At 49.0% G+C, this 25,094-nt stretch overlaps 1 protein-coding gene across 1 annotated transcript; it reads left to right on the top strand.

Moving 5' to 3' along the window:
• The first annotated feature begins 6,532 nt into the window (after window positions 1–6,532).
• On the top strand, window positions 6,533–24,592 carry LOC128306853 (zinc finger protein 1). Its single transcript, XM_053044481.1, has 5 exons — window positions 6,533–7,458; window positions 11,285–11,394; window positions 14,661–15,296; window positions 20,346–23,271; window positions 24,179–24,592. The coding sequence occupies exons 1-5, from the start codon at window positions 7,374–7,376 to the stop codon at window positions 24,376–24,378; spliced, it is 3,957 nt and encodes a 1,318-aa protein (XP_052900441.1). The 5' UTR covers window positions 6,533–7,373; the 3' UTR covers window positions 24,379–24,592.
• The last annotated feature ends 502 nt before the right edge of the window (window positions 24,593–25,094 follow it).

Genomic DNA, 25,094 nt, shown 5'->3' with positions numbered 1-25,094 from the left:
ATAGGAGTCGTCGTCCCACAATCATCTTGCGAGCGGAGACAATTTTTGCTCCCAGCTAGCTGACCATAGCTTTTGCCAGCAGCGAAGTTCCCTGCGCAACATTGCATTTATACACAGGTAGTACACTCTGTACCAGCGGTGTAGCTTCCAGTGGTGTAATGAAGCCTGACCGGGGCCTGATTGTCGTCCGATCGGGAACACCAACAATAAAACAAACAAAAAACCTTCAGCTTTCGGATGGCGATAACGGCTTGAATCATTAATTGTGCTCGGAAGATCGCGGTGAGTAAGCGTTTCCAACGGGTAGCAGTGTGTAGACACTATCAGCAACCCCTGGCCAGCAAGAAAAAAAGAGGCCTCAGCATCCAAACGACAACATACACACAAGCAGACATTGGCTCAATCAGACCGTCGACGTTGCTAGTGACTTCGAGGAAATTAAAGACACAAAAAAAAATACACAACACACACTCTAGAAATATAACACGCATCAGTAAAAAAACAACAGCAACAAAAATATACAGCTGCATTGGAGATAGCGGTGTGGTGGAGAAGAAAAGAAAAAAAACCGTACAGGAGTAACCCGTACATGGACGTTTGGTCCGCTTATCAGGAAGTCGGTTGGACGGGCTATGGTTATGGTGCGTACCGTGCTTATCACAACATCCCATCCCGTGGAGTATGTGGTGCCGGTGCCATCAGCACTACGATGGCTGCCAGCAAACAGGAACGGAAATGCGACACCGATAGGCAGTCTGATCGCGCTAGAGAACGTACCACATGAAGCATAGAAAGAAATGGTAAAATAGTGGAACGCGAGGTGGTAGAGATGGAAAATTAGACGCCACAAGACGTTGGTGACGAGACTGTTGGAAACAGCGCATCAAAACACCACATGTAATCACTGTATGTTTCTCATGAAGCAGCAAAACATATTCAATATTCAAATAGGTACCTGCAACTGCATGATTATAACCATCGAAGCTACCTCACAGAGTACTTTTTTAACCCGCGACTGGTTGCGACAGTTGTAGACTCTTGGTACCATAACAGCAGCGAAAAAAAAGAGCGCAAAACAAATTAAATTGTGCGAATGAGAACGCTTTATTTAAACATACTGCTGGTGCCGTGACCAGGATCCTTGTGTGAAACCTCCTTCTTAATTTGGTTCGTAGATGCCGCAGCGTCCAATGACCACACACATTGCTCCGGCGAAAGGGGTTTTAACGAAATCCCTTCGCTACTTCTCCTCACTCCCTTCCCTCCCCCCCCCCCCCACCCTCTTCCTCGTTTCTTTCCGATTTCCAACCCTTTCCGCATCCGTTTTTGCCATGTGTCCAGCAGGAGTTTTGCTCTTGGCTTGGCGTTTTGCGTGTTTGTGTGATCGTGTCAAGGAGGGAAGGGGTGGGGGGGGGGGTGGGGGTTTGGTGGGTTGGGGTAGTTATCGTGTTCCGCGGATCGATGGATGAATGTGTCCAATACAGACGCAAAACCCGCGGGAAAGAATATCGTTTGAAAACGCACAGGCAATAATAGCACCAGCGTACAATCGCTGCGCAGCGATCACCGGACGGTCGGACACCGTCCGGGGCGTGTGTGCGATCTCTTTCCACCCAAACACCATCCTGCCTTCCCGCATCCCCTTTATTGCCGCACCTAGCCCGCGTTGGCCCTTATCCCGCGGACGCAATATGCCAATGGGGGTAATAAAAGAATTCACCCCGCAGCACATCTGGGCCGGTTTTGAAGCTGGTGCGGTCCCGCTTACGGATCACGCCGTACGCTCCCGGTATGCTGAACGCACATGAACTCCAGGCGAATTTTCTCAAACACTCAGCACACACCGGGCAACACGCAAACATCGGAAGGTCGGAAAACAGGCGGCACAAAGCGGTGTGTGTATCGTGGCAGCGCTGCTACAGCCCTGCCCATAGTCAAACACACAACACCAAACGACGGTACTGATCTGCATCCGGTATCGGTCGGTGTGTTCCACAACCTCAACACGTTACAAACACACACTCCCACAGCCGAACGGAGAAACCAGGGCCGGATTACGCATTACGCTCGATCCCGTGTTTAAACCCCCGAGGGTTACCGGTTCGGATACGGCGAGCCGTAAGGCGAAACATTTGCTAGCCAAATGTAGTTTTCTCGCCACGCATGGTGCCGTTTTGTTCTATGCTTTGTTTTGGTTTTACTTTTGCCTTCCAAAATGTATCCTTCCTTTCCACACGCGGTTACGCCGCTAGTGTGTTTCTGTTTAGGTGCGGGTTTTGAGTTAGTTATGGGCTATCCTTGCCGTGTTGGGCTTTAACGTCCAGTCAAAACACTTGCCTGCTGTGGAGGTAACCATTATTGTGACTGTTCCTTCACCATATTCCCCTCGGTGTCGAATCGGATTCTAGCACGATCATACCCTCGGACTAGCCACGTGAAGATACCGCAACTGGTGGCAAGAACCATAATCAGCATAAAGAGTTTCTCCAGCACCAAGTGACATTCTTTCCCTTCTTTAAGTATTGCAAATTGTGGCAGCGCTTAGTATTTTAAGAGAGAGGGAGAGAGAAAGTGTGAGGGAGAGTGACTTATTATCAAAAGACTTCAAGGCTCGCTATGCGGCGTATTTTAATTATTGATTTTCTTTGTTAATTACTTCCCTTTCACCCTTTTAAACTGTTGAATTGAATTTTCCAAATGTGTAACACCCTGTACGCAAAACATTGTTACTAAATAAACAAACCTTGAAGGATATTATGTTATTAAAATATGTCAAACACGGTTAAATAATCTGACATTTGTTTAATGCAGTTAAACAAACATAAATTTCGTGCTATTAATTTTATTTTGAATTTATTATTACAATATAATAAAAGCTATGAATCATTTTGCGATTGTGCGGCTTGGAGAAATGTGCTGAAAGGTGTAAAGAATGCCTTCCACACACCCACACACGCAAAAGCGAACCTACATTTTGTGGGCGTTCGAAAGCGTACAAGCGCTGATTGCTTATCAGGGGCACACGGTTTCGTGCCGCCATCTTCTCGTCCGTGCGGCCAGATAAGCGCCCGAGCGATAACGCACACGACGAACGCATTGTGCGTTTACATTCGTGATTCATTTTCGGGTCACCGCTGTGCGAAAAGGTGTTCCCAAGTGACCCAAGCGACAAATCAAATTCATTCCAACACGATTGACGCGCACCGGCACCGGTGCCGGAAAGGTGTGCGCGCGTGAGGGTTTTTGGGGGGAAAGATTAATAATCTTTAGCGCGATCGTGTGCCGCTTTACAAACCTGCCGCGGACACAGATGCGGCAGTCATGATCAAAGTGACAGCAACGATGTAAACACAGGACAAGCCAGTAGTAAATAGTACATTTCCGAATGATTTATTTTGCTAATCACACACACGCACACACTGATGTTCACTCTTCTTCTCGTTTTCTATCTCTCTCTCCCAATACTAAACTTTACTTCGCCATTATACGCACGAATGAATAATAAACAATCGAAAGGATCATGTTTAGTTCGTACTGTCTCTATCTTTCCGCTTTTTTTTCTCTCTCTCTCTCTTTTTCTTCCTCGCAATTGCATTATTTCTTCTTTCGCACAAATTGTCCGGTCAGTTTTCGTGCTCGGAATAAAATAATAAGCAAAAGCCCTCCGACAACGTAACGATTAAATAGTCGCACATACACACGCGCATCGAATGGCGGGCAGCTTAATTTTTCGTCTGCCAGCTAAATAATATTTACATTTACCACTTTAAAGCCCGGTTCGAAAAAGTAAAAACATGTCCCTCCATCAGGCAGTGGAAAATGACCTATATTATTATGTGTGTGCCATTTTGTCCAGTTTAGCAAACGACAAGAACTTGACTGATGGGTAGGTGAATTGAATCATATAGAATAAACTCATATTAAATTTGACTCTGCTCCCGCGATGGAAAACCACACCGCCGCGAAGATGTGTCGGTAGAGCAAAAAAAAAGGGGTGGAACGTGTAGTGGCGTTTCTGTGTATGTGTACGCGGCGAGAGCGAAACAAAGGGTCAAACATGGTGTGTACGCAGTGTTATCTTTTTATTCGAGTGTTTGTTGCAGCGTTAGCGATCAGCGATTCAAGCGCGGAAGTTAAAAGAAAAAAAAAAAGGAAAAACCCAAACTAAAGGGGCTCTACACATTCACGAAATACGCAAGAAAGAACAGATGCTGGCCATGATGGCGGAGAGGGAGAAAGAGAGCGAGCGATAAGAATTGCAACGTAAAACACGGCACAGCTTCCGGCTGCTTGACCGGAACGGTAATGTGAGGAATTGAAATGGTCGCAACGGGAACAAAACTACAAAACAGCAAACAAAAAAGACAAAAAGGCACAACACACACATACAGAGGAAAAGCTTATGCATTTTTGTTAATTTTTGTTTCCATGTTTCTTTTTTCCTTCCTCACATCATCTTGCAGGATCATTGATGGGCCATCTTCACCCACATTCTACGCACAATTGCGCTGTATCTCCAGCTGTATATCATCTCATCTCTCTCACTCTCACAGCGTATTCGCTTTTGTATTAAACTTTGTTTGCTTCCAGTAGTAAGACTGTGTAAAATGTGTCCTGTAATATTAGAAGATAGATGAGGCGTAAGAGGTGACCATATAGAAGGGGAGGAGAGGGGGGATTTAAAAGGACAAGGGAGTGTTACAAAGCTTTCCATTTCCACGCATCTTCCCGCACCCCGTTTGCAATATTATCGGTCACTCACCGAGTTTTTTTTTTGTTGTGTGGACAGTTTGGTTCGGTATTGGAGGCCGCAAAACAGGAAGCCTCTGCACCACGATACAAATGCCGCGAGATGGCTCACACGTCGCCCTGCGTGTGAAAAGAAAGAAAGAAAGAAAGAAGCCCCGTAACCGTGGGGATAATCACGACGATCGTGTTTTACGCCGCCACCCCATTTCCCGATCGTTCTTTCCCTTTCCCGCACGCTCGTCGTTTCCTCGTCGTGATGGCCTGGGGCGCCCGACTGGCACTCACGCAGCACGTTCATCCGCGTTCATTCCGTTGTCGTGCGACGGGCAATTCATTCATGCGCCTCGCTCCAATACCCGGGTTCGCCTGCTCGCTCGCACGCTATCGTTTCGTTCGCTCACGCGCGCACACACACTCACCATGTTGCCACAGAATCCGAATAAAGGGGAAGGACACTCATACGGCAATCGGGCACGGTGAAAAAAAAAACACACAACGGTAAGGCCTAGGCGCAACCGGACACAGCGTTGCATGCAGTTGCTGCTAGTCTTGCTGAAGAGCTCGTAGTGTAAACATGTGCCAGCCACCGTCGACGCTTACCGACGACGCCTAATATCGACGCACAACGACCGCGACGACTGGAAGGGCGATCATATTGCTTTTGTTTGTTTGTTTGTTTGTGTCAAATCGTGTGTGCTGCCGCTGCCGCGCACAGAAAAATCTAACGGGTTAGTGTTTTGTGCCGAAAGCTACAACAATTACACAGGGTTTCGGGCGTGTGGAAAATTAAAAGGAGTTAAAAACCACTCGATCGTGTGCGTGTGTGCGACAGAATAGTGTGTTCTGTTGCACGGATGTTGCAAGTGGCGTGTTTTGCAACACACAGCAGACAAACGAAACAAAAAAAAAACGCACACACCGAGGACCAATCGTGTGAGTGTGGCTCCGGTGGCTGACGGTGCCCTGCAGTGAGTCGTCCTGGGGATGCTGTTTTTTTATTCTCAACCAGAATTCAAACAATCACCATCAACCTTAACCATCGCGCTGCACGGCAGATGGAGACTACCTCGCTTCGCTTAAGAACAGTTGAGTTGTGTGTTGTGTGCTGGGAAGAAGAGTCATCAACCAGCAGCTTCCAACCAAACCTTTCCCAAAGAGGGGGTTGAAAGGTTGCACCACCTCACAGGAGGAGCCTCCACAAAAAAGGGGAAACCCTTTAATTAACCAACAATTCCACTCGTACACGCTGTGTTTGGCGCCGTGTACCGTGTTGTGTGAGTGCTTCATTATGGACGCTTTCTGCTGTTTTCCTAACACAACGTTTTGTTACCGAGCGGGTTTGATCCCAGCACACAATCCACAATCAACTCCCCATTCGCGAAAGGAGTGTTTCCCACATACGGCGGACATGTTTTGTAGATCGAATGCGAAATGCCAGTCAATTTCTAGCCTTTTTCCACTAATTTTCTTCACCTTTTTTTTTCCTTCCCTCGCAATCGTTTTTTTCCTTTTCTTTTTGCACGCTTTTGCACCAGTGAATTTATTTGTGGTAATAGTTCCAGAGCGTGATTACAACAGGGCGGCCGAATAAAAAAAAAAGCCGAAAATCGGTGCCATAATATGCCATAATAGTCTAGCCAGTGCCTGGTGGTTGATTTAAAACTTACACGTGGCAACTGTGTGTATGTGTGTGTGTGCGTCTGTGTGTGCGTGTTGTGTGTGTGTGTGCCACACCACGTCTAATGTGTTGCGTATCGTGCGCGGATATCGTGTGTGGCAGCAGTAGAGTTAAACAAAATTGAAAAGTAAATTCAAGGGTGGTCAGGTGCGTTACGGCGGTGTACACCACCCACCGCGGAATGTGCGACCGGCAGCAATCGGTTCCGTACCGTGTGTGTGTGGTGCGCGGTGATTGTGCACCCCTTCTTCCTTCGCTGGCAGCGCACCGCACACCGGCCAACCGTGTCTACTATCAACGGGACGGGTGAATGCTGCAATAGGTGTACCAAACCACCATTCCTTCAACTCCCAACCACCACCCCCCGCCCCACTCTCCCACCCCGCAAACCTGCTACACACGCAACAGAAGAAGAAGAAGAAGCGGAAGCAAGGAAACGTCCCCTTTCCCACCACCACCGCCACCCCTACCCGTGGAACCAACAAAAAAAAACACACACGCCCAGGAGAGGAGAGGCCGAAAAACACGAAATTAAAACAAAGCCACCAATCAAACCCCAATTGAAGAACGAGCGAGGGCCCACAACTCGCAGTAAAACAAAACAACAAATATTATTGTGCAAAGTGTGGTGTGAGTTTTGCTTTTTTTTTTAAATTGTTTTTTATTACGGCGATCGCCTGGCGATTTTTGTGTCTCTAAAATTCGCCAAATTTGCCCGTTTTCATCCCGGTGGAGGCGCGTGGTCGTTCAAGTGCGTTTTTTGTTGTTTTAGTTAGGAAGAAGAGAAGAGAAAGTTTTGAAGAAAAAAAAATCGTGCGTGTGCTTTGTGCAGTGGCGGAAGTTTGCGCGCACCGTCAATCAGGCAAACCGCGCGCGCGAGTACAGGGCGTGTAACACCTGCACACACACCCCAGGTTGTACTATAAAAGGCCAAAAATCCCAATCAATGGTGTCCTGCAGCGTTGCTGTGTCGACGTACTACAACGCGGAAGGAAGTATCATGCCATCTTCGACCAAGTTTTCCCTGCAATGTAAGTGTCCTGTTCCTGGGGGGGGGGGGGGGTTTTCTTGAGAGGAGGGGTTGGAATGAGGGGTCAGAGACCCTCAGATTAAGACCCCACTGCTTGATTGTTACTTCGATTGCTTTAGTGTGTGTGTGCTGTGTGTGTGTGAGTGTGATTCACTTTTTAAGCGAGCGAAGACAAAACCAGATCCACCTGGAGCGATCATCTAGCGAGATATATAAAACGCTTATGTACAGCTACGGCTACCCCTGCCCATAAATTCGACCGTAAAACCCGAACGCCCGAATGAGCGCAGTTACCTTCCCCGTTTTGTTGCTTTTTTTTCCTTTTTCGAGTGTGTGTGTGTGTGGCTGTGTGTGTGTTCGTCGTGTGGCTCTTCTTGCCTCTTTTCTTCGCGTTGATTTATCTGCCTCCGGAGCCGTTTTTGTCCCTGCCGAGTCACCTTCAACAAGCGCATCAGAAGGATGCAGCAACCGGTACACACACACACACACACCTTTTCGCTTTATCCTTCCGCAGTAGGGACCTTCTCGCTCTTGAGCGTTCGTCGCTCGGACTCCTCCCATGTTGTGTGTTGTGCACGAATGGCGCTACCGTTGCGCACACACCTTTCTCTGTTTTATTATTTTTACCGCTTCTGTTTTCCCATTTTCTTTTGCTCGATAAGGGTAGTGTCCTTTCCGCTCCTTTCCGACTTCGGTTTGCCCCCCCTTCCCCGGGGGGAACATTGCGGGACCCCCTGGCTGTGGGGTGATGGTACTGGCAAGGTGTTGTAGGTATATCGCTTCACTTGAGTCATTTACTTGACCGACACGGTGATAGTGAGGAGAAAACAATTAGAAGAACAATGTTTGCCAACGGGTTCCGACAGGTTGTGACAGGTAGAGGGTAGGCATCTGCCCAGTGTAGTCCCAGTGGAGATGATGACGTCGCGTCGCGTATCACCTACGTGTGATAAAGGTGTGCGAGTTCAAACAGGAACTGATGAGAGTCGGTGTACTCGCTCCACTGATGTAACCCTCTGCAACCTGCGGCGCAGACTAGATATCTGACAATATGATCAGATATCTCATAAGTTGTTGTTGTTGAAGGATTTCAGAGACCTTGCAACATTACAGTTTCTTTCCTCTCTGGAGGTATCTGGAGATATGGATGTCATATGGGAGATATCTCCCACTCTGGACATCAGATGAACCAGGGCAGCGCACCAAGATATTGGCCCAGATACCTGCCCAGAATTCTCACCCATACCAGCGATAGTTCTCCAAGAACTACATCTCCTCACCCGCCGCACCCAACAAGCAGGTTACGTGTGTTTTCTGTCTCTAGACAACCTTCTCCAACAGCGTTTGCGGAAGCATCAGCACAACTCCACTGCCCGACGCAAACAATCAACAAAACGTGCTGTTACACCAAAACACCACCGGACTTACTACTGGCCGGTGCGATCTCACTAGTGTCGGTGTGGGCAGATGAAACGATGTTGCCTCCTCTCCCACCTTCCATCTGCTTTCCCGTCCTTGTGAACGAAGCGTAAGCTCGAGATGCCTGAGCTCGTTGACGTGTTACTGCTGCTTGCGTCAACGTAGACCACTTTCCACCCACCCACATGCAGTGCAGCGCCTGCTGGAAATTCCCAAACGTGTGGTGTTGCCGCTATCTCGAAGGTTTTGTGCGCTCGGAAATAAGACTTCCGCTTGTGTTAACCACAATCACCGGATCGCGGTGTATCCCTGTGTGTGTGTGTGTGTGTCGTTGTTGGGTGGAACCCGTTATCAAGCAGTGGAGTCGTTTCCACTGTACGCAAAACGGGTGATCGGTAGTGGCCACCATTCGTTACGGGCAGAGCAACAACAGCAGCAACAACCGAACGCAACTGGGTTGTGTACCGGGGTTCTGCAAGATCATCGTACCGAGCCGTGCGATAAAGCCACAGTGCCCGGTGCCTCGCCCTTCACAGATTCCCTCTGTGGCTGCGGACGTTCAATTATCAGCTCCCAGGAGGCATTTTGTGTATTCCCCCGACGAAAGGGTACCGAAAAGTGAAGAAAAAGGTATATATGCGAGGTACCTAGAGGACTTGGTTGATGTGTGTGCACACACATACACACACAAGCACCATGGAGGACCATGAGACTGGACTGGTGAACCGTGATAATGGTGTCCCGTACAGAAACCCCGGGCAGGGTTAGTGATAAGCGCTACGTATACGCTCTGCGGCTGTGCTGTGCGCGATAGTGTGGTCGAGGGGTTTCAGAATTTTATTGACGGAAATTCTCGGCACAACCGTCCGCCCCGTATGCCAAACAGATTGGTCGCGTGTGGTGAATATGTCGAACCCGAACAGGTTGTTCCGCGTTTGATTTCCATCCCATGAAAGATTCTCCGTTCCGGTTGACCTGGTCGGAAATTGGTGTGTGCCCGCGTGTGCTCGTTATCTGTTGGGGTTTGGGGGGGGGTTTTGTGCCGCCGGCCAGCCTGCTGGGAAGTGTTCTAGATTAACCCAATATAGGACAGTGTTTGAACATACGCAGATGTAGGATGTTAATACCGGTTAACACTTTCGACCAGTGTCTACCTATTGGTGAGATTTTCACCTGCAAGTCTAAGAAATCCAACAGATTTGTGTGGAAGAGCTTTGGTCTAGTGAGCTAGTGTAACTATTGCCGACTCCAACTCTGACACACCCCAACGTCATCCAAGTTTCAAGTTCAAGTGTTTTTAATGTGTAAGGTCAACTTCTTGAAGTATTTCCTTCAATGTTTGTGAATTCGCGAATCGCTTTGAAGGAGTTCCTGATAATTTCGAAGTTTTTAAAGAGAGTTTCTACATTTACAAGCTCTGCCGTTCTGATAGTGCTTCACAGGAGTCTAAATCCATACGTGAACATGAATCTAAAGGTATCTAAATGCCCAAACAAACTCTGCCATCTTAAACTGCTGGTAAAATGCTAGAATTGTTATCAAGAATTTTCAGAACACCTCTTAGTTCCTTAGAATATCTAACGCACGGCTTGTCTATGTCCTCAAAAGGATAGGATTAGAAGTCTCAGTGAGTCATTACTGATTATGATGTAGTTCTTTGGTGTAATAAATTAGAGTCTAATACCTCAGGATGTCTTACCAGAAATCTAGGTGACTTTGATAACATCAATATATTAGTTGACTTAGATATCTTTCCTTAATATTCCCCGAAGAATTCATCTCTGGAACACCCAATCTGTTTTACGAACTGATCAAAGTATAGGGCATCAAACGTATATCTTCAAAGACAACGCAACTCCCTTGGCAAACGGCCGGTGACTTCGTGCACTCAAAATGGTCGACACTCAGCACAACGTTGCTGATTACGCGGGTTTTTTTTCACACCATCGTTTTACCATTGGTCGGGCACGTGATACAAGCGGGCGTACAGTTGTTTGCACCAGCGCCCAACATTTACCCGGGCAGGTGCAAAACAAACAAACGCTTATCGCGGTAACAACATCCCCCCACACACCACAACCGGACGAAAATAAGGGCGGGTTCGGGCCGGTAGCGTGTCTATAGCTGTGCGCGTGCTTCACCTTCTGCAACGGACGTCCGGTGACGGTCACCGTAGCTCTGATCTAAAGCGCTATATATAGCGTAAGGGATAACGTGTTCGGTTTCGTGCATCGGCGCCCCACCGATGGGGCGGGTTTTTACATTTTCTACGCCCTCGCAGTGCGTGCCCGTGCTGTGGGCTTTTTGCAGATTTAAGCGGGCTTTTCGCTTGTTTGTTTTGTTTGTTTTATCCAGGTAAATTGTTCGCTAACTTCTGTTTTGTTTGCTCATCTCACCAAATGTTGCAGTTCCTTCCTTGCCATCCGGACTACCGAAGGACAGTGAAAACGATGCACTAGCGGACGGCGATTGCTGCGTACAGTGCCCTCAGTGCCACCAGACGGTTCAGGGAATCGAGGTAAGTGTCTGCAAAGCCCGCGCAACAAAAGGTGCTTTTGTTCATTCTTCACACATTACAATAACTTCTCCGACCGGAATTCGTTTTCCGACCGGATGGAATGGGGGGAAACTACAACATCCAGGCGGAAGAGTGTCGGTGTTGTTCCAAAAGTTTCCCTCCGTACCATTTCCGACCAATAACTGGAGAGAAAAAAAAATCCTCCACTCGAAAATACGAAATTAGTTCGTTTTTCCGGAGATTTCCCACGACAACGACCACGACGGGACCACCATATGGGATTTTGTGATGCCCTCACGGCCAACACTGTTCGATGCGAACACGGATTGATTGATTCGGTGCTATTTTTTCGGTTTTTGATGCTACATACCATTTTTAACTACACTGCGACCTCGGGACCCTCTCGTGTTACGCACGCATTTACCACCACCACCTAAACCACATCAGAGGGGCCACTGTTGTAGTCCAGCCATTGCCCCGAGAACGGCCCGATGAAGCTGGTTTGGAAAAATAAATTTAGTCCAGGTTGTTTTTAGTACTCTTTCCTATTTTTTTTTCGGTGCTGCTTGTTTTAGTTTTTCGCTTGCTCTCTCATCCGCCTTATCTTTAATGGCAGTTTTTTTGCTGCCCGCGCCGGTGTGCTGCTTTTGCGGGCGATCTGACCTGGGTAAGAGATCGCTCACGCTCGCTCGGTTGGTTGTACGTCAAAGCCAACCCCGCCGCAAGACTATTTTTAGACTGGAGAAACTTTTACTTTACCACCACCCATTAAGAAAACAAAACAGCCCAGAAAAGCACTGATAATGTCAGATAATTTATATTAAAAAGAGGTTAAAAGAGATAAGTAATACACACGCATTGCTGAGGATTGGTTGAAACCATTTAAAACATGCTGGAAACAATGGTAAGAAGTGTATTTTTGGAGGAGAACACAACATCAATCCTGGGGCTGTCTTCGTTTCAAGTTAACGATATTCCCTTCTCTATATATCAGTCGACTAAAGATCACTAAAGATCGACCTGAACAGATCGACTAAATAAATCTGGCCATATGGCCAGGGGTTCGGGTGAGATTTGGTACATGGCATTCGGTGTGGCAGACCGCACATAGAGGCACGAGACCAAAGAGCTCTCTGGCAGATCAGGATAAAAGAACGCAATAAGAGTTACCATGTACAGGCAGTCCCCGAGATACACTATTATAGCGGACCGCAATATCCCGGGAAAAATCCGCGTATCTCGAATTTCCACGTAGCTTCGTTTACACTTCAAAGTCACAGAGTCAACTTCCTTCTCTGCACTTGATTTAATCAACAAATTATGCGACTTTTTTAAAGATTACATTAAAATCAACTAAAAACAAATGCTTTATATGAGGAAGGAAGGTATTTTCGATCAGTTTTTCACCTTTTTGCCCCACCTTTAAGATTTTTTGCTATAAACTAGCTCATCTAGCTTAGTAATATTAAAAGAATAATAAATGTAGAGTCAGAGATCACGCAAGAAATAAGCACCCCGATAACCGATCGGTAGCGAAGATTCATTATTCTCGTGACATATCCGACTGGTTCCAACGACCTTAATTCAATTTCGACGTATTCGAAAACCAGATGCGAATTGCCATTAATGCTGACCCCGCTTTCCCGGTGGTTGCGGAAGTGAAATTATTTTCAAATCAAACTTAAACAACAAACAGGAGATACAAAAAATAATACACCCCACACCACGGATAACCTCCAAATGGTCCAAACTTCCACAACTCAATTGCAGTGTTGTATGGGTTGTGTGCATACTGTTTTGTTTTTTTTTTCACCGGGCTTCTTTTTCTGTTGCCCCATTTTTACGTAAATTTCTCTTTTTCGTGTTTATTCTGAGATTTGATTTGCCATAAAAAGCCTCCATCATCCTGACGCAACGGCGATGATGTCGTCAGCTTTGGCGAGAATGGTGATGGGAGCCGGGGCAGTGGGATGCGAGGTGCGTGAGACGGTGATACGGGATGCAGGAGGTACACACAATAATAAAATCTAGTCTCAATAAACAATTTTACAATTGTCGCTTCGGCAGTAGAATAAAGCAGCGCAGCGTTAGTGCTGGAGTGATGGGTTTCGGGTGGGTAGAACGGTAGAATGATTAAAAACATACAGCGAAGGTAGCGTTTGATGATAAGCCCGGAGCCCCCGAGCAGGCGGATCAGCACAGTATCAACAATATGTCGCTTGAATGAAGGCTTGCGAAGGTTTTGCCCGCCACCATTGCGCGCAGGCCGCACAGCGAAAATAGGTGAAGGAGATTGAAGGTAACGAGGCGTAGAGCACCCGGTTCTGCGTGTAAATCAGTGTAGTCTCGGCCTAGAAAATCTTGGCAAATCGGACGCGTGTGTTGGCAGTTCATGGAATGGTCGTTCTCGGCCGTCCAGATTAAACCATCGGCGCAGGTTGACGTTTGTAGCCGGGTAGACAAACAAAACCCAGCAATCAACAATTGATAACATCCTAGCTCGGTCCCGCTAAGGTAGAAGCAGCTTGGAGAAAGCGGGTGTTGGCTGAAGGGTGGGGCATAGAGGTATGGGTGAAGGATGGACGTCAAGCGTTGCGTCAAGGATCACGCATTCGCATAAGCATCGCCTAGCTGAATTCCGTAGCCGTCCGGCTCCCTTTGTGCCGGTTTGTTTTCATTCAAACTCCGCTCCGCCCGTTCGTCAGCGACCTCCATCTACTGAGTGTGATGATGACGGTACCCATTCAATACGCGGAATCAACAAGCTCGGTGGCAGCAAGAAACGAGAGCAATTGATTGCAATTGATGACAGGCGGCTAGCAAACAACGCTAGACCTGTTCCATTTCGGTTCCAGCATGGCCGACATAGCAAAGTGTCAACCTGTCAATTTGACGTTTTGGGCTACTAGAATAACATTCATACTAAGCCGTCAAATTGTCAAAACTAAATTCACCTATTTAATTGTCCTCCCAAACCCGCATCTACTGATGTCTGGATGAAACGTCATTCATCGAATTGTCCAGCTTGACTCATCATTTATCAAGCGAAGCCCACACGTACCATTTGCATTATGTTGCGCAATACATCTCCAAACCCATGACTCATTATACTCCATGACTCACAACCCTCTGCGGGAAGCAAATAATGCTACCGAATCTTGGTTACGATCACCACTTAAAAAAAAAAGCCGTGCGCTTCGGTTTTGCTTTTCTCCCTTCCCGTTTTATTCTTTTGTGTTGTTTGTTTCGTACCCATTCGTTTGCAGGCGCTGAAAGAACACATTCAGCTTAACCATAGCGGAAGCCCAGACGGCCCAAGGACAAAGTTCGAGACGGAAGCAGCCGAACCGGACGACGACGACGACGACGACGACGACGACAACGAAGACGTCGGCAACAGCATGGCGGAGGAAGACGAACACCATGTCGATCCGGATGCGGCGTCACCGTCACCGCCCGCCGCCCCACCGGAACCACCGGTGCCCAGCTTGGCGGGTGGGCGGGCCAGCGGGGATCTGGTCGGGAGCCGGCTGCAGGCAAAATGCGTGAGCTTGCTGCAGCTCCAGCAGCAGAAACACCAAGCCACCAAGATGCTGGACGACGACCCGGACGATGAGGATGCGGAGGTGGTGGCGTCCGGTGGGGCACCGCGCGAACTACTTAGGGCGGGTCTGGCACCGCAAACCGTGCCGGTCCATCTGCCGTACGGGCCGCGCTCGATGGTGATCAGCCCGGCCCAGGACGGTAGCAGCAACTCCAGCAGTGGTCCGAGCTTACCGACCGGTGGCACAGTTAAGGACAGCGAGCTCGCCGCGTACGACTGTTCCCAGTGTCCGACGACATTCGCCAGCCGGGATCAGCTGGAGCGGCACGAGCTGCACCATCCACCATCGGCCGATGCGGTAAGTAAGATGCCCTGCCTTACGGTGCCCTACGGTTTCGGAATGTCCTCTACAAAACACACGCGGGTGACGCGGGTTAATGGTTAATAGGGTGCGCTAAAATTAAACAGCGCGCCACCGCGCTGCTACCACCAACTACCTGTCGTAGATGTGGATGTGCTTAATATACGATTAAGATGTACATCTATAGCAGTCACTAGCGAAGCGCTAGCTATAACTTCGCATAATGAACTCAATTTTGGGGTCCGGATTACTGGCACATCTTCTTGGTCTGTCTTCTTGAGGTTTTCTCGTCTATATGATCCCCTCGGCTATTAGGGGGCTCCCAATATCCCCCCCAATTCACGCAGCTTCCTCTATTACAACAAAGAATTCCTAACAGAACGGGGGAAGGTTTTTCCATCGCTGCTGTCCTCTTGAAACAATCACGCTAGTTTCGCTGCACGGTGTTCCACGAATTCCACGGTTATGGCATGCGGCACAAACGCTCGAAGGTTATGGCGATTCGTCGAAGTCTCGGTCTCAAAGTCTCAACGACCACTTCAGAAACCCGCGCCACCCTACCCAACGCCATTCACCAATCTTTGATTTTCCACCACTCCACTCAGCCTCACCTCAGTGTGATTCAGTCCTGTTGCAACCTACCGCCAGGTCGTTCGAAAACCCCCTCATCCTGTATCGCGCGCTATCACTTTACACCGTTTCGAACAGCAGCAACAGCAAAAACCTTGCAGGGCAAGCCACCCTTTCCAGTCTACCGTTGTGCCGCTTCTTACCCAGTCGTTAGAACCGACGACGTGAAACGACAATCGTTTCTTTGTCCTCGCGTCCCATGTCTCGGGGTTCTCTACCACTCCTCCAACCCAGAACACACCTTCCATCCAACGGGCCGATCTTGTCGATTTTTTTATTGGTAGACTAAGAGATGTGCTCTGAAGCAAAAGGCGTCCCTTTGCTGTTTTAATCGACCTGTTTTTTTTTGTCGTTGTCTCACTATTTGCCGTCAGACGAGTTGCAACACTGTCGGCAATATCTTGATTGAACAGTGAGGGCGCAATGGAGCGCTGCCCAGCGTCCACTGATGTGTTGTTAACTTCAATTTATTACCTGTAGATGAAGATCTTCGCAATAGCTCGTCTCACCTTCATCATCAGATGGTGCGGATATACCTTCCTTAAAACAAAGAACTCGTCGCGTCGCCGACAGTAGCAACCAAAACAACAAACAGCAACACACATCTAAACAGCCGAAGAAGGAAGCGACCATATCCCGGTAACTCGATCGAGAAAAAAAAGGGAAAAACCTTCCTGCAACGCGCGCTGACAGGCGAAAAACCCCAACCTCCACTCCTCCCACCCCAACCCGCTCGGTGCAATTATACCTATATAGCCCGACCCCGGGGGCCTCCTGTACGTACCTTCCCGAAAATGTGCGTTACGAGACGAGACGAGGTGGGCACGGGCGGGGGAAACGCGCGGTTTTTATTTTTAAACCATTTTGGTTTTTCGGTCGGTCGCACGGCCGTAGCAGTCGGTTTGCTGCCGCTGTCTGCCACACCGCCACCATATAAAAATGTGGCCATGTGTCCTCCAAAAATGGAAAAACGTGAACATCTGCTTTCCCACCGCGCCACACGCCCGGGGGCTCACACCACACTGACAGACAGCGCCGACACACACACGCACACACGCACATACAAAAACCCCGTCCGCATTCCTATTGTTTTACCTCCCTCTTCGATTTCCCTGCTTCGATCGTCGCACCCGGCAGAGGAAAAGCCGGTGTTTTTCCTACCTTGCGAGAGACGATCACCAGGGCGGGCAAAGCAGAGCGTCGCTTTCTTCGGCGGCTGTGACGAAATGACAAACGCCTGCAGGAGAGAACGAAAAAAGGTGCACAGAAAATGGAATTAAATCATTGTCTTGATTTGCTTTTTGCTGCGTTAATTCACCTGCAGTTGCTCATTGTACTGAGATTCATTGTACAAAGAACTCACTATCCTCCCAGCTATTCTTCACTACTAAAAACAAAAACAAACACTTAGCCAGTTTGACAGTTCGCGCCCAAAACCTGCTGGAGCTGTCAGCGACTCCTCCTTTCGCCGTAGTTGGGTTCGTGGGTGATATTAGTGAATCGGTGGCAAACGCCCAATCACCCATTTACTTGACGGCAGGCAGGGAATCACTCTGTGTATTCATCCGACCCGACTTTGTGGGTTGTTTGATCATCCCAGTTCCCAGGTGGCCTAGCAATATTCACCTTGCTCTTCAGTGTCTATCATCTCACGAACAAAAGATATAAGTCGGGGTCTGAACTTACAACTACAATAACACGAGTATATTTGCTCGAGTTGCACGAGTTGCGTCGATCATCCATAATGATCGTAAGCAACCTGTTAAGGAGCGTCCAGACTGTAAGCATAACATACGCTCGAATGGTTTTCGAGCAGAAAATCGGCGTTTCTGGCAACCAAATTGACATAAAATTGCGTTTTAGGATGATTTGGCAACACTGAACGGACCGTAACAAGTGTGGACGCAAAATCCCCCGCGTAGCGTAACAAGAATCTATTTTATTGCTGAAATACATTATTTTCGCACAAAGACCATGGGAAAAAGTTTAATTCCGTGCTTAGATCAACCGCCAATGTTTAAAAATTGTTTCCGGTGCAAAACAACTCGAATTTGCTAAATTCGAGCATATGTTACGGTACGGATTCGACATTTCGCCATTCTGTTTTTGTTACGCGTAACAAGTATAACATAACAAAATTTTGTTACGTATAACTGTTATGGTCTACAGTCTGGACGCTCCTTTAGAGGGTTCACATACTGGAGCACATTAAGACACATTGAGACCTTACAGGGTTTATCAGTCCAGCTAAACCACGTAACACTATCTGTCAATAGCGTCAACCCCAGCTTCGAACCCGTCAAACCTATTCAACACTGAACGTTTAATATACGTGTTTCAATACTTCATTGCAATCGACCCAACCAATTTGTTTTCATTCGTTTCATTTTATCATAACTGTTAAAGAAAATGTGCACAACAATTACAATGGAGTATCAAAACACGCAGTAAAAACATTCCTTATTTCGCTTAATTCGTTTATACTTCAAAGTCACAGAGTTCTTTCTCTTGATTTAATTTATGCAGGGAATCAGGCGATTTTTAAGGAAGAATACATTAAAACAAGTTAAAAACAAATGTTTTTTTATGACAAACGTAGCAATTTTCGACCAATTTTTCACCTTTTTGCTTAGATGTTGTGGTATATACTAACTCAGCTGTCAAAATTTCTAAAAACCGCGTATCTCGGAAACTGCATGTATTTCTTCTTTAATAAATTGTGTATTATTATTATAATCGAATAACTATAGCTTCTTAAAAAGTTTATAAATCACTGGATCTCATCATGCATCGTGATTCGCAATCTTTCAGTCCAAAGCTGAAGGCATTCCTGATTCTGATATGCAACCACACCTATCGCACCGTATCGTGCGTGATTTCGGGACTTGGGAAGCTTGTCGCCAACCCACTGAAACGCTTAACTAACCGTGTGCGAACTAGAAGCCAGAAAAGCAAGAAAATAAGGCACAAGAACACGGAGATGCATTTACAATTACACACACCGGAAACCCGGTGAGCAAGGTTTTTTTTTTTTGGTTGTTGCTGCTGCTTTGCTTTTGTGGGATTGCAAAAGCCGTTAACGCTGATGGATATTTTTACCTTGCAGCGTACAGCAAAGATATCGTTGCAATACATATATTTTACTCCTTCTCCTTCACCGGTACAGGAGCCGGCACTGGCGGCATTGACATACAGCAGGGGACGCAACACTTGAGCCCAGCCTCAAATGAGATGGAGACACTAATTTTGGGATCGTTGTCGTCGTCGTAGCCGTCGTCGTTTGTTTTGTGTTCCCCTTTTTTTTGTTGTTCTTCATTCTGCTTTGATTGAATACAAATTTGTTTACTCCACTCGCCAAAAGGGTAATGAAAGATGGCGCTCCCCTTTTTACCGACAGATTTGCTGCTGCTGCCTGGCATGGCTTAACCCTTGAGCGCGGTTGACAGGTTAGATAATGCCGTGCGCCGAGAATTGCCTGACAGGGAAGATACGCTGGCGTTGAGATGTTGTATTTATTTGCTACTTTATTTATTAATTTGCTTGCATTCAATGGATATCACCGGTCCTCACAATGGTCTTATGGTCTAATCTTAAACTATATATCAGTTGACATTGTCGAGCTTTAAGGTGGGGTTTGACAGAGTGAACGTCAGAGATATTAATTTTAGAGGATCTCTCTAGATCCAACGGTATTTCTACAACAGTTGATTCCCAGCAGTGGACACGGTCGTGATGAAACTGTTGGAATTTCCCTATTCTGGGAATTCTGGGATCCATCACAGAGGTATTTGCAGGCCCAGCAGCAAACAGCTGAGCTTCATACAGACTGCCTGGTGGGCAACGAAACAGATGTTACGGAGATCTTTGCAGATTCTATTCTCTTTGTTAGACATTGGTTCCCCAAACTTTGGAATTATGTTCAAGTATTGAGAGTACTTCTGAAATTAGTTTGGGTGTACTGAGGCAGTAATCTGAGAATTTCTAGACGAATACTCGTCTATCTCTTAGACATTAGTTTTGCTAGCTCCCCAAACTATAGAAGATACTTTTGAAGGTAGTATGAGGTTAATGAGGCAGCAGTCTACGAATATCTAGGTAGATACTCATCTTTTGGACGCTAATTTTGATGACTTCTCATACTATGGAATTATAATCAAATGCTGAGGCTCCTTCTGAAGATAGTAGGAGTGTACTTAGGTTAATTTTGATGGCTCCCCAAACTATGGATGTATATTAAACTGTTGAAGATACTTTGGGAAATAGTTGATGGAAACAACTGAGTCCTTGGACATGCGGTTTTCGAATGTTCCAGTAGTTCTTCTGATGTTTTCCATATTGATATTGAAAACTGTCCTTCTTACCGATCAATCTATCATTGAACCTATGTTTTTCCCCTCTCTTCCACCTCTGAAGCAGAGCTGCAAGGTGTGTCACAAGCCGTTCGCGAACGTTTACCGACTCCAGCGCCACATGATCTCCCACGACGAATCGTTGCAGCGGCGCAAGTTCAAATGCAACGAATGTGATAAAGCGTTCAAATTCAAGCACCATCTGAAGGAGCACAAGCGCATCCATTCGGGCGAGAAACCGTTCGTCTGCCCGAACTGTGGCAAGCGCTTCTCGCACTCCGGCTCCTACTCGAGCCACATGACCTCGAAAAAGTGCATCAACATGGGCATCAGGCTCAACCACAACAACAACAATAACAACAGCAACAACAACAACAACATTAACAGCAGCAACAACAACAACAACAACAACAGTTCCAACAATAGTGGCAGTGGCAGTGACAGCAATCACCGATCACCCCAGTATCCGTTCCACGGTGGCAATGGACTGACGGGGATACCGAACGGACACGGTCTCGGAGCGGGTGGGCTCGGTCGCGCACCGATCAGCTTACGGCCGCAGCACGGTGTGGGTGGTGTGCTGCACCGCGAGCTGGACATCGGCAGCCGGTTTCGGCTGGTGACGTCCCCGTCGCCGACCTCCTCATCCTGCTCGTCCGCGACGAAGCACGAGCTGGAAGCGATCGGGCAACCGGGCGTGGATCCGCTGCTGTTCAGCAAGATACAGCAGGCCTCGCTGCTCGCGTACTCGTTCGCCATGCTCGATCCGAACATGTTGCGCTTGTTCGACTTCTCGAACGCCGCCCAACATCACCAGCAGCAGCAGCAATCGTCCGCCGGCAGTGACACGCACGAACCGATGATGGACGACGGCCAGCAGCGGCCGATGGGTTCGCGGACGGGTGAGGATGATGAGCAGCGGCCGGAATCGGCCAGGCGGCCTGCTTCGTCCATCGATGTGGTCGCGTTAGCGACGGACGGTGGCAACCAACCGCACCACCCGCCCGACAGCGACCGAATGGAGGTGGACGAGATGGAGGATGACACCTGCGCGGAGGAGAAGGTGGAGGTGGTGATGGCGTCCGGTCCGGAGGGTGTAGCGTCCCAGCACGAAGGGGAAGACATGGAGGAGCGGCACGATAGCACCGGCAACAACCAAACCAGTGAACTTAGCGAGGGACATCAACAGGCACCAAACGGCGAACTCGGCGATGATGCCGAAAGCAAGCATCATGTGCTGCTCCCGAAGCAGGAACCGGTGGAGGAGCAGTCGACCGAATCTACCGACTCTGATAGTGCACCCCCGCAGCAGCAACACAAACCACCAGCTGCAGCGCACACGATGCCAACGGACGGTGAGTTCAGCGTCCATGGCACACCGGTCGTGAAGGATGAACCGTCCGATGAGACCGCGGCCGGTATCGATCAGATGGAAATGGCCGAACTCAAGCTAACCGATCGCGACGAACGGGTGCGCTTCTCCTCACCCTCCGCCACATCCTCCCCGCTCGTGTCCGGCGGTTCGCCGCTGCACTGTCTCTACTGCAGCGAGGAGTTCGCGACCGAGCCGGAAATGTTGCAGCACGCGCGAATGTTCTGCAAGCGGTCGCTGCTGCTGAATCCGTTCGTGGCCGGCACCGGTCCACTGTCGCAGACGGTCAACGGTGCGACCAGCAGCACCAGCGGCAACAGCAGCAGCAGTTGCAGCGAGGACGACACCGACTACGATACGGTCGCGCTGAAGGGTGACTGCAGCAGTGTTGGGTACGGTCTCCACGGCAGCATTGCCGGCGCCGGTACCATCGGTCTGGCAGGGCCGCACGGCGGTGCGGGCGGTGGTGGAAAGGTGCGGGTGCGCACCTCCATCTCCGAGGAGCAGCAGAACGAGCTGAAGAAGTACTACGCCCGGAACAGCAAACCGAGCCGGGATGAGTTCCAGGCAATTGCCCAGCACGTCAAGATGGAGGCGCGCGTCGTGCAGGTGTGGTTTCAAAACAATCGGTCGCGCGAGCGCAAAATGGGCGCCGGTGGGGTACGGCCCTACCCGAACGGTGGACCACCGGGGGCACAGACGGTTGCGACGGTCGCCGCACCGATCTCGCCCCTGCACGCCGACCGTGCACCGTCGGTCGTAACCGGCCAGGACGCGGGCGACCAACCGCTCGATCTGTCCGTCAAGAAGGGGCTGCTGGCGGTCGAGGAGGCACTGCTGAGTGCCGCCACCAACTCGCAGGCGGCCGCATCCGCCCTCGCCGCCGGTACGCTACCGGCCGTACTGCTGCAGGCGGACACGATGTCCGCACTGAACGAAGCGATGAACCTCAGCATCAAAACGTCCTGCTCGCCGACGGCGTTCTTCTACCACGACATTCATCCGATCCACGGGGTGACGGCCGGGCCGCATGCCCACGGTACCGGTGGGAACCCGCACAAGCTCGGCGCCCTGAGCACCGGTCTTCCACGGGACACCCCGTCGCCCCAGGACGGGCGGGGTCAGCACACCGGCCCCTCCCAGCCGGTACCGACCGCGCCCCACACGTTCGGCAAATATCCGGCCATGCACGGTCTGCACCATCCGCACCATCCCCACCATCACCATCCGGCCAACCTAGCCAACATGGACCAGCTGCTGCGGCAGTTCTCACCGAAGCTGTCGGCGGCGGCGGCCGCCACCGGCGCTATGGTCGGCCGGGCCAGCCTTAGTCCCGGTGCGCGCGACATGCTACCGGACGATGGGTCCGGGTCCAAGTACTACGGTGCCTTCCCGGACAAGAAGCACCTGCTGCAGTCGATGCTGAACGTGCCGAAGCGGTTGGCCGGTGCGTACGGCCTCGGTGGAGGTAATGGCGGGGCCGGCGTTACGCCGGGCGGCAAGGATGCCGGCCAGCTCACCCACCCGGCCCCGGACGCCGAGGGTCAGTACGTGTGTGATCAGTGCGACAAGACGTTCAGCAAGCACAGCTCCTTGCAACGGCACAAGTACGAACATTCTGGTAAGTAGATCTCATTCGCACCAATACACCATGCAATCAACAGTAGTGATGGGTGATTTATTGTTAGATACCGTCCTAACTTTTCAAATCCGCAACTGAAGTCTTTAAAAGCCATAAAATAGGAACAATTATTCCGATACCTAAAGCAGTCCATTTCAATACTGCTGCATTTTGAAAAATACGATATTGGGAAAGGATATTTTGTTGCCTTCCTATAACAGTGAGCTTTTGTTTATACTTGTTCGAAGTATAACAACTTGATTATGTTCAAAGTTTAATCGAAAACTTTATTGATAAAGTAATTTGTATGAACCACTGGGCGGCTCCATTATGTTGTTTTTGTTTTCCTTCAGAGTGGCCCATTACAGTTTCACGATAGTAGGTATGATCTGCATTTGGTGGGCCTTTTTCTGTAATTTAGTCATAGCGTAGACCAATTGAATAATCAGATCAGTAATATGTACTGAATGAGATAAAATTTGAATTATTCTCTTATTCCCGGCAATTGCTAGGGCTGGTAGCACTATAATCACTGAAGTGTCATTTATCCCATTATTACGGACACTAGGAGCCACTAAGTCTCAAGAATCGACGTATACCTGTTTGATTTGCTTAAAAAATCGTTTTCGCACGTAAATGCATTCAGTCATTTATTAATAAATTACTAACACAAAGCGCCCTCTAGCGGATATCTTCGAAAATGGTTAAGCATTTATATATAAATTAATCATTAACAGAAGTAATCAATTGTTTTTAAATTCCCACTGTGGACAGGAACGAAAATGAACGATCCGAATCTATTTGATCCGTTCCGCGTTGCCATCACTATCTTACTAGTTTGTTTTTAAATTTGTGTACTTATCGCCATTTTGTCGTCCATGTTTTTTTACTCCATTCTTTGCCTTAGGCCAACGTCCTTACAAATGCATGGAATGTCCGAAAGCGTTCAAGCACAAGCATCATCTGACCGAGCACAAGCGTCTGCACAGTGGCGAGAAACCGTTCCAGTGTTGCAAATGTCTGAAGCGCTTCTCCCATTCCGGCTCGTACAGTCAGCACATGAACCATCGCTACTCGTACTGCAAACCGTACAGGGAGGGCAAATAAGGCAACGGCCTGGGGCGGGATGTTCCGTCCCCCGGTGCTGGCCTAGCCGCACCCTACGATCGCGATCCTGCCCTGCCCGCACCGCAGCATCCGCGCGGATTACGTCGGGGGCGTGGGGGTAGGCTTGCCCACGCATCCACCCACGGGTACGCCCGGGCCCGTGCAGCGGACCAGAAGCAACCGTACCCTGGGCCACCACCACCACCAGTACCACCATCAGCATCATCCGGTACACTACCAGCAGTACAGACGTCACCGCATCTGGATGTCGCTGATGAGCGGCACGGCGAACTGGTGCAGCAGCCCATCTACCATCACCATCATCACCACAACCACCATCACCACCACAGCATACCAGCAGGCCCACCGATATTACAATCAGTCAACGCACCAGTAGTAGCACCGGACGCCATACTGCTACCTCCGCACCGGCTTCAAACTGCAACGCAGCAGCAGCAGCAGCACCACCACCATCACCATCCACTCTCGCTGCTCGCCTCGGTAGACGCACCAGCACCATACCTCAGCCGGAGACTGTTCGTCGATCGGTACCTGACATCGGCCACGCTCAACGTGCCGTTTCTGACCGGCGCCGAACACAGTAGCTTGACGGCCAGTAGTATCGGTGCGACCGTCGGTGGTAGTGCTAGCGGTTTACACTGAGGGGTTCAATTCTCCACTGAGATGCAGCCCACTTTAAGCCCGGCGTTTCAGTC

This window comes from Anopheles moucheti, chromosome X, assembly GCF_943734755.1.
Source record: "Anopheles moucheti chromosome X, idAnoMoucSN_F20_07, whole genome shotgun sequence".
NCBI classification, from domain to species: Eukaryota; Metazoa; Arthropoda; class Insecta; order Diptera; family Culicidae; genus Anopheles; species Anopheles moucheti.
This window is presented reverse-complemented; position numbering and strand designations above follow the sequence as displayed.

What these genes read in the sequence shown, in the direction of transcription:
- LOC128306853 (XM_053044481.1), top strand. Translation starts at nt 7,374, where the DNA reads ATGGTGTCCTGCAGCGTTGCTGTGTCGACGTACTACAACGCGGAAGGA. An exon ending in GACCAAGTTTTCCCTGCAAT is followed by an intron (nt 7,459 to 11,284) that starts GTAAGTGTCCTG and finishes CAAATGTTGCAG; the next exon opens with TTCCTTCCTTGCCATCCGGA. An exon ending in AGACGGTTCAGGGAATCGAG is followed by an intron (nt 11,395 to 14,660) that starts GTAAGTGTCTGC and finishes ATTCGTTTGCAG; the next exon opens with GCGCTGAAAGAACACATTCA.